Here is a 15,448-nt window from a genome sequence, read left to right as displayed (position 1 = left end):
TAGTATATTATCTGTAACGTTTCTGTAACGGTCAACCGTCATGATACATGAAATATGTCTGTTTATCAGTTAATTCTTGTTTGATAGCTTCCTCTATCAGACACAAAATTAGTCAATGAGTATTCATGTTTGGAAAAGAGGGACGAAAGATACCAGAGGGACAGTCAATTCTTGGAATAGCGAAACAATCTTCAACATTAGTGTATTGATACTTGTATATATTTTTTAACAATTAAAGACACTTTAACAGTTATTCTTTCTAAGGTGGTTACTGCTGATACTCAAACTTTATAAAACGTCACCAGTGTCTGAGCAAAATGTTGTTGAACCAAGGTTGTGTCAAAGAACGTCTCGTCCTTTGTAAAAAAGTTCGTCGGAAAATACCAAGACCTTGTTGATAAGTATTCCGTATCACTTATCAATTGATGCATGATGGGCTTGAAGTATAGATTTTAGACGTTGTTTATCTTCTGGATTAGGTGTCACAGTGTTCTTTTATTTGTCTTTTTAAATTGGTACCCTTTGCTGTTTAGTCTATTTTTGATATTATCTTGGTGGCGTGGTTCATTACTTCTACAGGCCGCCATTGGGTTAATTTGTTATGGTCATTTTTGATAGCTCTTCTTTCGTATTTACTTATGTGTTTTGTTCATATGCCATATTTTCTTAATTCACACATTTGTTTGTTTTTACAGGGATTAAAATATTATAACACAATCCTGAATGTTGACCCCCTAATTTTAACATTTTTACCTTTTATGTCTGTTTGTTATGATCATGCATTGTTGTCAATATTAATGTTAAGCAACTGTCATTCAAGTATGAGATTAAGCTAGCTATAAAACAAGGTTTAATCCAGTATTATTTACATAAGGAAACGCATCATTCATCTTATTTTGTAAGTTATATAAGAATATGACTGTTGTACTAATGTGTACTTGAATTTATAAGGAATAACACCTTATTTCTAGTGTATTAATATTTGCACTGTTAGGGTTTCTAGTGTCAAAGTAATTTATCTTTAGACACGGGATGCTTCAGTTTATTGATTTCAACGATATTTGTGAAACACAATATTTGGTGTATCATCTATCATCTTTATTTTTTAGTGTATGGTTCGTCATTGACACAAAAATGTATCCCATTTAGTGAAACGTAAAAGTGCGTAAAAATCCATTTTAAAACAATTTGTAACATTTAATCGGGACATTTAGCGGTTATGTTAAAATATGAAAATATCAGAAATATTAAGTAACTTGACATTTAATCATACAAGCAGTAAAAAAAAGTCCGTTAATTATACATGAGTAACTTCATCCTATGTGACTACAAGTAAATGTCATTCGTTATCACTAATAATTGTGTCTATAGATATGTAATTATATGTATATTTGATATTCATAACTTCTACTAAATCTTTTTTATTTCTTTTGATATCATCAAATTTGGAAAAACCTGTGTAATTCAATTCAAGGTAGGATTTGATTTTTTTTATTTATCATATTTTAACACAATCAAATACCAAATGCGTATACAATTTTCATGCACGAATTCAACAACTTCCGATTTGTGCAGAGATCAAATCTATTGATACAGAGCCCTCATTGTGAACATAAAGTTTGGCCGCAAGGTGCTGGCTTGGTGAACAACATTAGCATGTCGTAATGTTCAATTGTATTGTTAAATTGAGTATTTTTCTGTCCTAACGTTTTCCATTTATTTGTATTGTAGTCCTGTTATGCAATGTTGTCATTTAAGTGTTATATCGGTATTTAACATTTCCGTAAAAGGAGAGGTTTGGCTAGCAACAAAACCAGGTTCAAACAACCTTTTTTTTTCTTAAAATGTCCCGTACAAAGTCAGGAAAATTGCAATTGTTATATTATAGTTCGTTTTTGTGTGTGTTGCATTGTCGTTTGGCTTTTTTGTTGCACTTTAGTGTTTCTGTTGTTTCGTTGTTTTCCTCTTATATTTGTTGTGTTTCCTCAGTTTTAGTTTGGAACCCGGCTTTGTTTTCTCTCAATCGATTTATGACTTTCGGAACAGCGTTATACTACTGTTGCCTTTATTTATTGAATCTCTCTTTTTTTATGAAACAGCTGCAAATGTTCATTCCTATTTCGTTACTTTAATTCTGTGCATGTCATGCTAAACTGAAATGAACATACATGAACGTATACGTCACCAACTTTTTTATTTGAAAAAAAAAATATAAAGTGAAATTCCAAAACATACTTCAATGAGCCGTAAAGTTTTCTTGTAGTATTTAAAAAAAAACGTTTTAGATTTTAATCAAAATTGACTTTGAATTAGCTGTCAGTAATTTGTAATTTATCTAAAGTCTGTTAGTTGGTTGTTTTTTTTTTTGGGGGGGGGGGGGGGAGGGGATATTTTGTGATGTGCTTCTAGTTGATCCAGTGAGTCTTCCCTTTTCTTTGGTTTTTAATTTTATCGGAAGGTTGACGACTAATTTTCCCTGAATTTACTTTACACTAGGGCCATTTTTAACTCTTCTTTTAAATTTACCTGAATTCATGGCTTCACAACCCATTGTGTGTATTTAATAGTGCTAATAATAATAAATTACAAAATTATAAATGCCCTTAGATACACAAATACAACAATATTGGTAGATTTGGCAAATTGCCAATAACAACATGTAGAGCTGAATAGCATTTTTATATCATGAGAAAATCTAAAATAGTGAAACATTGTTTGAACTATTGTCTAAAGTATATCAAACAGATTGTTTGATATTCAATTTCCAGTAACTTTTACTCTTGTGACTGGAACCAATACAGGGGAAATTGACACTACCGTTTTGTTGGCAACCATTTGCCCATTAAAACTTTCTATTTTAATGAATTGTGGTATATAAGTTTAATAATTTTATGGTTATCTACCAGGTATCTGACGAAAGAACATTATAAATGGTTGTTCGCAAGATTAAAAAAAAAACAATGTTAAATGATTGTTTCGCAAACTCATTCAATCCCAATTTATAAAGGATCATTAATGGTAACATTTACTATCAGATACATATATATATATATATATATATATAAATGTCTTTGGTACTATTAATAAACTCATCATAGATACAATGATTAAATTTTGTATAAACGCCAGACGCGTTTCGTCTACAAAAGACTCATCAGTGGCACTCACAAAAGTTAAAAAGGCCAAATAAGTACGAAGTTGAAGAGCATTGAGGACCAAAATTCCTAAAAGTTGTGCCAAATACAGCTAAGGTAATCTATTTGTTTTATTTATTGTTAATTGTTGTATGTGATTATTTTGAGAAGTTTTCCCAGTTTTTGTGTCAGTGGCAGGCAAGTACATGTATCCTAACAAACTTTGGTTAAACTATTGGCCCTTTTTGATTTAACGATACCAGTCGTGTTGTCCTGAATACAAATTTTGACAATTCATGTATTTTCAGACACACTCGAGGCATGACATTGAATTTTTAAGTGATATCTTGAAATGATTTTAAATTTGGATGTAACGCGTCTTCTGATTGGCTGACGTCGTGTTGCTTATTAGCCCAAAGAGATAATTTTGTCATGTGACCGTGACGTCATCAATGTTTGTTCATAATATACTCCGGTTTAAAATGGATTTTAGAATTAAATTATAAGAATTTAAGGAGTTATTCAGTGTGCACCACATTTTTTTATGTTATTTCTTCATAGACAGAACAAATATTACAGTCATTCCTTAAAGAAGTTAGAATAAAAAATATGGAAAAATTAAATGATTTCATCATTAAAAATTAAGACAATTTTTAGTAATAGGAATTCCTAAATAACACAGTATTTTCATATGCAAATCTTTATATGAAGCATCTGCCTTATGCATATTTGTTTTTGTTATCTTCAAGGAATATGAAACTGCTACATTTGTTAGTTATAACGATCACAACATATGCAATACATGCTGAACCTGTCATTGAATATTGCTGGACAAAGTTTAACGGAGAATATAAATATATCCAGTTTGGAAGAGAGATGTGGTTTGATCCATGTTATTTTTGTTGGTGCTATGAAGGCGGAGACCCAAATGACCGTCCAACACGAGCGGGGTGCAACACGGTAGATTGTCCATACATAGAATGTCCTCCTGGAACACAATTACAACCCGTCAAGAACAAATGTTGCCTCGAGTGCATGGCTATTTAATGTCAAATTAAATAGTTGTACATGTTTTTATTGTTAAATAAATATGTAAAGTTGTCATATTATTCTCAATCGTATCATTCTGAGTATATGGCAATTACCTGTTTGATTGAAAGGAAATTCGCATTGTAAAGCCTAAAGATTTTTCTGATATGTACATATATTTATGTACGTCAATGTTACAGACAAAACTACTAAAACTAGTACTCTGAACAAAAATTGCATGTAAACCTTTCTTATCACAGTTTTTTTTTAAACATCTAGCTTTCGATATGATCATGACGATAACTCCAGAAATAACAAAGTCCAATCAGTACGCAGAATCTATACATCAAGACCATCATGTATTATTTGCGAAGTCAATACGGAATATTTATCAACAAGGTCTTGGTACCTTCCGATGGACTTTTTTTTTTGAAAAAGGACGAGACGTTCTTTGACATACCCCTGGTTCATCAACTTTATACTCAGACACTGATGACGTTTTACAAAGTCTGAGTAGGAGCTGCAAGCTCTTGAATATCGAATAAGTTGGGAAATATATATCCCATATGCAGGTGAAGTTTGTATATTGCTACTAAGGTGGGGGAAATCTATAATTTGAAAATTAAAATTATTAATAGCAATTAATAAATGGTGAAACTGTCTGAAACAGGCAAAGTATTCCTTTATAAAATGAAAATAACACTTAATAAATGTTATGCGTCGTGATTTACTTTCATCAGACACGCTCAGAGCTAAAATATTTAGCCATTCTATAAGATCCGAAACGTATGAAGAGCTTTGTGACTATAAAGGACTATAAACTAATATCAGAACTGGGTTCAATATTGCAAAGGGAGTTAGATCATACTCTATTCGTTACTTATCGGTTATATCAATAGCAACAAAAAATGCTGCGTGATGTAATGCCATTATCATTTGTATTTTTCTGTGAAATAAACAAGAAAAGTTCAATAAAACTTATGATAATTTATCTAACTTTGCGGTACACATATATTCTGGATTTACTGCAATTAATGATGATCCAATAACACCCCCTGCCAGACAGTGACAGGTATTGACGTTGTCCACACATGGGAAGGATTCTCTCTCTTTGTATATTTTACCGCCATAACTGCAGTCTCCTAAAAAAGGAAACATATGATAAGCACTAACACTTTTACCATAACGTATATATATGAAGCGAAAAGTTAAAACATAAGATAATTATCATATTTGACAACATATATGTACAATGTAGTATCTAAAATGAGGTGAGGTCAGGTGATCAGCGCCAGACAGAACTATGATACATCATACTATGCCTTTAATTTCGAAAATAGTTACAAACTGTATTTCGAAAATAGTTGACATATAAACTATTAGACGGTAATGTCGACACACCAATGAATCTATAGTCTTTAAGACCATATATACTTGTAGTAAATAGTGCTTAACGTTCTGTTGTTCAATGAACCATACATTGAAATGAAGGTCATTGCAATCTTGACAGACCGACATCTACACCTTGTAATCCTTCTATATACCACAAAAAGATTATAACTTATAACAACTGTTATAATAAAATTGAGAATGGAAATTGGGAATGTGTCAAAGAGACAACAACCAGAACAAAGAGCAGAAAACAGTCGAAGGCCACCGATGGGTCTTCAATACAGCTAGAAACAACCGCACCGGAGACGAACTTCACCTGGCCCCTTAACAAAAATGTATATAAAACCTATCTATTCACAAATGTTTATGTTGATCAATAATTATGAAATGCTGTAAAAGTCAGTTAAACTCTGTCTGATGGACATATACGCCTTCCCAATATTTAACAGCCCAGCTATCATTGTTAACCTATAGAGCACGGGGAAAATGCTAATAAAATATTTCAAATCATAAGGAATCTGTACACAAAATTGGGTTATAAAGCTCTTCTTCCTTTGTGTTTATAAAGCATTAAATAAATAGTCTACAGCAGCGTCGTCGTTTGATAGGAAGACATATGTGTCGGATTTTTATATGACAATGGCATTGGTCATATTCTTTCTTGTGTACGGAAGAATAATCGCATAAGCATTGAGCTGAAAGAAATGATTTTTTTGGGGTAAATTATGTTAACATAGTATTTTAGAACACATGTCTCTAGTACTGTCGAAACATTATTTTTGCATGCATATATGATACATTACATGATTTTCTATACATACCTTGACAGAAGGGGCATCCTGTCTCTGGTTTTGTAGGATTGTCACATTCGGGGTCTGGACAGGTCCATTCAATACAAAAGGTGCTCATCTCAGATTTTATACATTGTCTGTGTCCATCAACGATTTCTGGAAGGTTGTCATCCGTATTATACACTTTACAAACACCATAATCCTCACTTGAATCTATTTTTTAAAATATAAATGACAAATGAATCCCAGATGGAAGCACATTGATATTGTTTTAAATAAATCCTGACCTAGATGAATGACAGTAATAGAGGGTTGTTAAGTCAAGATACTAATTGCTTCCGTTTCTGGCTAGTCTGACACAATTAAGAGCAGTAGTTGGTTTTGTGCAGGTTGTATATGATCATGTTTTGAAAAATCGGGATTGTTAATTTTCGTTATTGTTTAAGGGCTATTTTTACATTTTTTTTAATTTTGAACGCATTATTCATTGTTTTTTGTTGTTGCTGATGTATGATTTAAATTGCCCGTTTTGTATTACAAAGTCTCACAGTTAGATATCACACTAAGAAGAATTTGCCGATGTAATTTTAAAAAGTATTTACTCTTTTTTTTTTTTAAACAAGTTCGAAATCAGCATACTACCGTCTGTACATGATGTTGCAACCTATATTTTTTTTTAGATTGCATAGAAAAAAATCAGTTCATTAGCACCCACATCCTTTTATCATGTCCAAAGACCAAAAAGTAACTAACCTACTCAAATATGAAGTGTAAACTAAACCAAGAAGTGATTTCCCAACAAATTCAGCAGCAAGAATTTGAAGAGTATTATATTTTTAACAAATACTAGTATAGGAAAGGTCAAGCAATACTACTCCCCTATTCTGTTATCCGTATTAATAGATTTTCGACTACCATTTCTAACATTTTACTAGACTCTCCACCTCATTATACCTATCTCATTTAACGTAGTTTCACCCGTCGTCGTTACCTATCCTTTTGTAGTTGGATTCCTCTATCCTTTCTGATCTGGTATTAAAAACGATTCGCGAGGATAGATTGATTGGTATGAATGCAAATGAGACAACTCTTCACATTAGACCAAAATGACACAGAAATTAACTACAATAAGTAACAGTACATCGGGCAAAGCCCATACCACTTATTCACTTATAAAAAGTCCCGAAATAAATATGTAAAAACTATTCAAACGAGACAACTAACGGCCTAATTTATGTACAATAAAATGAACAAAAAACAAATATGTAAAACAGCAACAAACGACTGAATTAAAGGCTCCAGACAGGGATAGACACATACATACAGAATGTTGCGGGGTTAAACATGTTAACGGGATCCCCCTTACCTGTGACAGTGGTGTAACAGAACTATATAAGAAGTTAAGATCAAGCTACAACAATCAGGTAGATACAAATAGATATACATCTTACAAAACACAGAGTGGACGTGGCCGGGTACTTGTACATCCATCAACAGAAAGACACTTATTATAGATCTGAGAGTACTCACAGTTACTGACAGTTAGTGACAGCTAGTTCAAAGTCAATAACAACTAATAAAAACATCATTGATCTAAGACTTAATTATCAATCAGTACACATCCAACATCCAATGGATTTAGTCTGGGAATGTTTGTACACATTTTGAAATTTAGTCAATTTGAATTACTCACCAGAGCTTGTTTTTATATAGTTTATTAAATATCGAATTTAAATAAAACTGAATTGAATTGAACATATAATGTCTACGTCAAACTGCTAATTTGAAGATCAACCCAAATAGAAAAATGCATCTGTTTATACTTGTAAATATTTCAGTTGAACAAGTTATTTTGGCATTTCACAGATGGTTGTCAACGTATATTTGTTCATTCGATCAAAATGAACTCTTTATATAGCATATTAATCTATTGCAATAAAAAATTATAATATCTAATAAAATTTGTAGATTTAGCTAACAAAGTCCTTATATTAGTATAAAGTAACATTCGTTTATATTGGAAAATTGTTTTAACGTTGAATAAGCTACAATTAAAAATTACCATTATATTACGCTGGTTCATTTCCCAATCAATCTGTCACCAAGGGAAGATAAATAACTCGATTTTCGTTCATAGTCTTTTTCAAAAATGATGAACGGTTCTTTATATTGGTATGTAATCATTTTAAACGTTTCAAATTTATGAAATTATATTCGTACATCAATGTTTTTGATACACCAATAACACAAACTGAAATATATTGAATTGATACATTTTGTAATTATTCAAAATTATATCAGAAACCTAAACTTAATTATAAAATAATGAACCTGTTAAGGGGAGAGAATACTCGCATAACTTTTTTCGAATTGGCACATAATACAACGAAATGTCACTCTTGCATACAAATGGCACATCAATATAATTAATTATCTGCGAAATCGTCCCCCACCTTCAATGATGATTTTAAATTATAAATATAACCAAAAGTTGTTAATCTATAGATAGTTAAGACTAATGAAAGCTAACCCAATGTAAAAATATTTCTTTGCAATTTTTTAAAACTTCCTCAGAAAAAAACTGAGCCACTTGACTTTCATAGCTCAAAATTAACGTTTTTACACAATATTTGAATAAAGTAGTTGAAGATTATTCGCTTCTCAAAGTGTAAGACGCAATAAAAATCGTATGCTTGCACCATCCTACCGAAATACGGATTTAATTTAGTCCTGAACATTTCGACATTTCTTCGTATATTTTGAACAAAACCGGTTTTAGGTGGCACGGTAGTATTTGCATTCCAAAATTTAGGTTGCTCTTTTGTGTACCCTACTTAGGTAAATGTATCTAAACAGTGTGATTGGACAAAAAATACAGTATCAACTGAACATACTTTCCCAAACTGAGGGATGAATCAGGTGTAGAAAAATATGAAATAATTTTACATACAGATGAAAATGAATTTTTGAGAATTTTATTAAATTTTGTATTCACTGCACCATAAAAGACCTAAAATTACTAGTGGCCTTAGGTTTCTAAAAATAGCAAAAAAAGTAAACGGTCATGATACATATTAAAATTCATTTCTGAATAGTAAAATGAAAGTACTTCAGTTAAGTGTGAGTGTAGATTTTTTTGCAGTGTTAGAAAGTGGTGAAAATTCTAAAAAGGCTATCATTATCCCTATGGGCCAGGAAATACTACCGTGCCACCTTAAGGGGGATATATATTTTTACACTAAATCAATGAAGGAACTTTTTTTACCTATGCAATTTGTAAGTTTATCAATAAAAAGTTGATGAAGGGCAACTATGATAAAACAAGCCTTAAATTCCACCCCAGAGAGTAAAAATTGCTGATTCAGCAAATTTTGCCTGATCTGTAGGTAATAATGTAAAAATTTTCATAGAAAGTAGAACTTCATTATTTTTATGTAACTTGCAATACATTTTTAATTATAAATGCTCGCTTTAACTTTTCGCAGTGTCTGACACATGTGCAACCACTGAAATTTGAGACGCGACATTCTACGGTTGCATGTTCATCCTATTATTTTCACCGAAATAAATAAATTGCATAATTTCTTATTTTTTTCAACATAAGTACAGCTATACTAGCTTTCTTAAGGTTTAATTAGTAGTTCTGATGTTACATGACACCAGTAGGAGCTTTTGGGGAACCAGTAAGTGGTTAAGGGGTCCTTACTTATTCATTTAGCTCTCATATTGGTATGAAATAGAGATAGAAATAGGGGTTTCTGTACATTGAATAGACATTATTTTTGACAAAGAATGTATTTATGATGCTATATCAGCAAGATTAAATGGTTTATTCATTTTCCATGCAAATACCATTAGTTGTTAAGATTTTCTGACAGTGAAAAGCACAATAAATGCAAATTGATTATGTAAGGGGACATAATTTAACTTAATGCATACATGAGAAATAGACAAACAGTCAACTTAGAGATGTATTCTAGTACATGTATTGTCAAACAGGTTACGGAATAATAGTTAACTGCAATCTAAAGACTCTTGTTGTATTGCCCTCATAATCTGAAAATGTTTAAAGTAATGTAAGGCATGCTGTAAAATGTGGAATGGACTTTAATATCAGTTTTCATGATTTGGTGATTAAACTGTTTCTTTTACTCAGATTAACCATAAACAGAGTTGGCAATCCAATAATTCCTCCTAAATCACAATGTTTGACATCTGTGTTGATTTGAAACATCATATATTTGGGTTTTGTTCACTTCTTAAGTAAAAATGGTAAGATGAAAAAAAGTGAAAATCTGCCAGATGGGGTAGGGATGTAATGTTTCATTTTTTTTTATAAGAAATGAGTGCAGACTAGTATTCTTTATTGTAATATGTTCCAAAGTAAGAAGTCTATGCATCATAGGTGTCATGACTGGTTTCAAGTTTGTTATGTCTTGGTTAAGGTGGCACGGTAGTATTTGCATTCCAAAATTTAGGTTGCTCTTTTGTGTACCCTACTTAGGTAAATGTATCTAAACAGTGTGATTGGACAAAAAATACAGTATCAACTGAACATACTTTCCCAAACTGAGGGATGAATCAGGTGTAGAAAAATATGAAATAATTTTACATACAGATGAAAATGAATTTTTGAGAATTTTTTTAAATTTTGTATTCACTGCACCATAAAAGACCTAAAATTACTAGTGGCCTTAGGTTTCTAAAAATAGCAAAAAAAGTAAACGGTCATGATACATATTAAAATTCATTTCTGAATAGTAAAATGAAAGTACTTCAGTTAAGTGTGAGTGTAGATTTTTTTGCAGTGTTAGAAAGTGGTGAAAATTCTAAAAAGGCTATCATTATCCCTATGGGCCAGGAAATACTACCGTGCCACCTTTAACCAAATCACAAGTACGTGTTAAGATCCGACTAAATACCTATTTTCCTATATGGTCAGGTAAAGTTGCTACTTTATATAAACAATACTATATCGATTTTGTCGTCAGCAAATTAAAACATAACTAAATTTGTATTCTTTTCTAACGGGATGTATAAACCACACCCACGTTCATTTTTATCTATTAATGCTTTTTTGTTATTTAATGTTTATTTATTCAAGGTTATATCTAGTCTGTATACCAGCTTTGATAAGTGTTTGATATTTTTTTTAATTTTCACTTCTTTTTCAAAACTATTTATTTTGTAAGAATACTTCATTTCTCCTTTCAAACAGTATACCTAAAAACAAAATTATTTTCAATTACATGTGTATAATATTATTGCAAATGGCGAATTTTGGTTAAAGTTTACTGTTGTTTTTTATGAAATTGTTTTACATTTCAAAGTGTAAAATACTTAAATTACTCTAATTATTCATCCCTTATTTTATTGATTTTGTATTTAAATTGTATCATAGATCATATTTATACGTTCAGTGTATGTTCAAATATGTTAATATGTCTTTTGATTGAGTTAATATAAAAAAAGAAGATGTGGTATGATTGCCAATGAGACAACTGTCCACAAGAGACCAAAATGACACAGACATTAACAATTGATATTTAAGCCTTTTCAATTGACATTTTATAATGTTTCTTTCTATGTTGTGAAGTTTCACTATAATTTCAGATAAGTTTGAAGGTTTGATACCATTTAAACGTTTAACCCCATTTAATCGTTTGTCCTAAGTCCGGAATCTGATGTTCAGTAGTTTTCGTTTGTTGATGTGGTTCATAAGTGTTTCTCGTTTCCCGTTTTTTTTTTATTATATAGATTAGACCGTTGTTTTTTTCCCGTTTGAATGGTTTTACACTAGTAATTTTTTGAGACCCTTTATAGCTGTGCGGTGTGAGCCAGGGCTCCGTGTTGAAGACCGTACTTTGTCCTATAATGGTTTACTTTAAAAATTGTGACTTGTATGGAGAGTTGTCTCATTGGTACTAATACCACAATGTAGGAACAAATTTGCCTATTCGAATCGCAATGTCAACTACCTTGATTTTAATTTTATTGTCATAAAAAATACAGAGATATTACCAAATAAAAAGCAAAGCTTATTTCAAAATTATAAACCTCTTATCTTTTTGAGGATTTTTTTTGTTGATATCCTGTATATTATTTCGTTATATTTTAAACATAAAGGGGTACCCCTATTTTTAACATTTTGCATATTATGTGATTGTCTGTTTGTTTTGTTCACAAATCGTTGTCAATATTATGGAGTTGTAATGCGACTGTGATACATGTTAAAGGTTTAGCTTACTAAAATACTATGTTTATTCCACCATTTTTTACATCAGAAAATGTACGTACAAAGTCAGGAATTTGACAGTTGTTATCCCTTCATTTGATGTGTTTGAGCTTTAGATTTTGCATTTTGCTATGAGCTTTCCGTTTAGAATTTCCCCGCAGTTCGGTATGTTTGTTATTTTACTTTTTTCATATTGTTACACTCATTATTCTCGAATTTCAAAGACAATGGTATTGATCATTAAATAATCGTGTTAAATTAAGATTTTGTAACTGTGTCTTATAAAGGATAGACAAATGTAAACTGTCAATTGAGAATAGTTGCCTATTCGGGAGTACAGTTTGCTGGTAACTTCAATGGAATAGCTTAAACACCAGAACGGCGCCAGGCAAACATTCAACAGGTATTTATTAGACCAAAAATTTAGAATACTTAATACATCAAACATTTGTAAGTACATAAATGATCTGAACAGAACAAACAGTACTACGCGTTGGGTTCTTGTTACATATATTTACGTATATAGATATAGGAAGATGTGGTACGAGTGCCAATGAAACAACTCTCCATCCAAATAACAATTTGTTAAAGTAAACAATTATAGGTCAATGTACGGCCTTCAACACGCAAGCTATAAAGGGCTCCAAAATTATTAGTGTAAAACCATTCAAACGAGAAAACTAACGGTCTAATGTTTACATAGGTCATAATTGTTAAAACGAGTAAACTGATTATTACTTACATGTGCTGCAAACTAAAATCAGCTGGAATAGCACCAATGTTGTAAGCTTGAACTGCATATTTGTTTCTAAAAATAACAAAAACAAATGTACTTTTTTATCAGAATAAAGTTCCATTTTTATGGTAAAAAATAGCAAAATTAAGCAAATTACTTCTTTAATATTCGTAAAGGTAGAATTACATAATTTCAAAGGAAGTAAGAAGGACATTGCGACCTGTGTTATAAGCCAACTTCATAGAATTAATAAAATTACGTTGTTCCAAGTCGGAAAAACCAGTTGATACATGTGCATTTTCTAGTCAGTATATATAATATATAGATTGCTAGATTGATCATTGCTTGGTTAAAGCTCAGTGCGAAATACTTCAGTTCATATTCATGACGAAATTAATTAATTTTCAGTATTTCTTTGTCGATTTGTATTATTAAACTTTGATAATCCGGAATGACTTATCTGAACTATGTATATGTTTTAATATCTTATTTTATCTACTCGATATTCATATCAGTGCTTAGTATAATATGATGTTGTACGATTGTCAGCCAAACTCCGTACAGTGATCGTTTCCGTTCCAGAACTATTTTCCTTTACTCCATCAATTAGTGTAGAGCAGTATGTGGATCTGAGTTGGAACTGCCGGGGAGTTTGAATGTCAGTAAGACAAATTTTCATATGAAACCAAATGCGGATGAAGTTAGTAACTACAGGTCAACGTACCTACGACTTTCAAAATAACTTGTTTCAAAACTTACCTGTTATCGGAACCAATATAAACTACATGTCGCAGGACTGTGCAGTGCCTGTTTATACTATGTCCATATCGCCTGTAACGTTAACAACATATGTCACGGTCCACAATGCCTTACAAAGGGTAATTTATAACCTATCATGTACATCTGTGTATTAGATTGAAGTTAATTAAATTCAAAAACAAATGCACTGTTTGCGCTCAAAAGATTCAAAAGCCTAACATATTGTTTTTATAAGTATCATCTGGGACATACTATAATGATAGTATAATAGTCCCAGATATCAGACAGTATTTATGACAGAGCATTTAATTTATATAATAAAAATCGTCCGAAGCGATTTACAACATATATCAGTTCACACACATATGTTGACTATAAATATTTATAATAATTGATTTAAAATATATTGCATACAACTATTCTATTATATTTACTAATAAACAACAAAATTTAAAAAAATAGGCATGATAAAATAAAAATTTAACAATAAAAAACATACAAATAAAATAAAATATTAAAAGAAATGCAATAAAGGTTTGGTCCCAGGAGCGATCCTTTAGGAACACCATACTTGAGACAATTCCGTCCTAAACAACAGAACCAAAAGCGATGCAATAAGTCCTCATCTCGTGATACGATTTCAACTAACTATGTGCCGTACTGTTTATCGCACGGTAGCGTATCATTCGCTTCATCAGAATATACACATTAAAACGTTGAGCCAGAAAACTGTGCTTTTTAAAGATCATCGCTTTATTGTGCATGATAGAAAAACGACATGTTGCCACTCTCCTCAACTAATGTTCCCTTTTTTATGTTTCGTTCTTCAGTAAAAATGACTACGTTAATTTATATAACTATCAACAATAGCTTCAACGCAGACCTTTCTGAAAAGGTATGGCATACTTATGGAACTACCAAGAGATACAAGTTGAACGTTAACCTTTCTTAAAAACCCCTTTAAAAGATATGGTGTTTCGCATTATCTTAGATTTATGTCAGCTTTTAACTCTTCTAATGAAAATTAAAGGGGAACAAACAAATTTTATCAATTATTTCGTATTTATTTATTAGTTTTTTCTGGTTTGTTTATCTTTTTTAAATTTTTGGATACTTCTAAATGTATTATTAAGTACTACGATGGTTAATATATTTCAAGTTGTGTTTACATTTTTGGGGTCTGAACATCATAGATAGTCATACCAAATATTATTAAGGTTTCATTTCTACACGCCTGCGACGAAAGTCGCGGAAAACCAGACACATTATCTGGCGACAATGGCGACGGCGTCAACATTTGTTTATTGACAGCCTAATTTAGTTTGAAAGAATCTTCTAATGATAGATCACTGATATGTTGTACAAAGTTGGA

General features: G+C 31.3%; 1 protein-coding gene and 1 long non-coding RNA gene across 2 annotated transcripts; one reads left to right on the top strand and one right to left on the bottom strand.

Annotated features, from left to right (window-relative positions):
- The first annotated feature begins 1,201 nt into the window (after positions 1-1,201).
- Positions 1,202-4,235, top strand: LOC139513251 (uncharacterized). The gene is made up of 2 exons (XR_011662413.1): positions 1,202-1,474; positions 3,884-4,235. It is a non-coding gene; the product is annotated as an uncharacterized lncRNA (long non-coding RNA).
- Positions 4,236-5,135: 900 nt separating this feature from the next.
- Positions 5,136-14,412, bottom strand: LOC139513250 (uncharacterized). Its single transcript, XM_071301578.1, has 4 exons — positions 14,077-14,412; positions 13,324-13,389; positions 6,377-6,559; positions 5,136-5,305 (listed from the first exon to the last, which is right to left on the bottom strand). The coding sequence occupies exons 2-4, from the start codon at positions 13,379-13,381 to the stop codon at positions 5,142-5,144; spliced, it is 405 nt and encodes a 134-aa protein (XP_071157679.1). The 5' UTR covers positions 13,382-13,389; positions 14,077-14,412; the 3' UTR covers positions 5,136-5,141.
- Positions 14,413-15,448: the final 1,036 nt, after the last annotated feature.

The sequence above is a fragment of the Mytilus edulis genome, chromosome 2 (assembly GCF_963676685.1).
Source record: "Mytilus edulis chromosome 2, xbMytEdul2.2, whole genome shotgun sequence".
Classification (NCBI taxonomy): domain Eukaryota; kingdom Metazoa; phylum Mollusca; class Bivalvia; order Mytilida; family Mytilidae; genus Mytilus; species Mytilus edulis.
The sequence above is the reverse complement of the archived record's forward strand: the minus strand, read 5'-3'. Positions and strand labels throughout refer to the sequence as shown.

Coding starts and splice junctions, on each gene's coding strand:
- LOC139513250 (XM_071301578.1), bottom strand. CDS start 13,381: ATGCAGTTCAAGCTTACAACATTGGTGCTATTCCAGCTGATTTTAGTT. Junction 6,560..13,323: donor GATTTTAGTTTGCAGCACAT/GTAAGTAATAAT, acceptor TTTAAAAAATAG/ATTCAAGTGAGGATTATGGT. Junction 5,306..6,376: donor AGGATGCCCCTTCTGTCAAG/GTATGTATAGAA, acceptor TTCCTTTTTTAG/GAGACTGCAGTTATGGCGGT.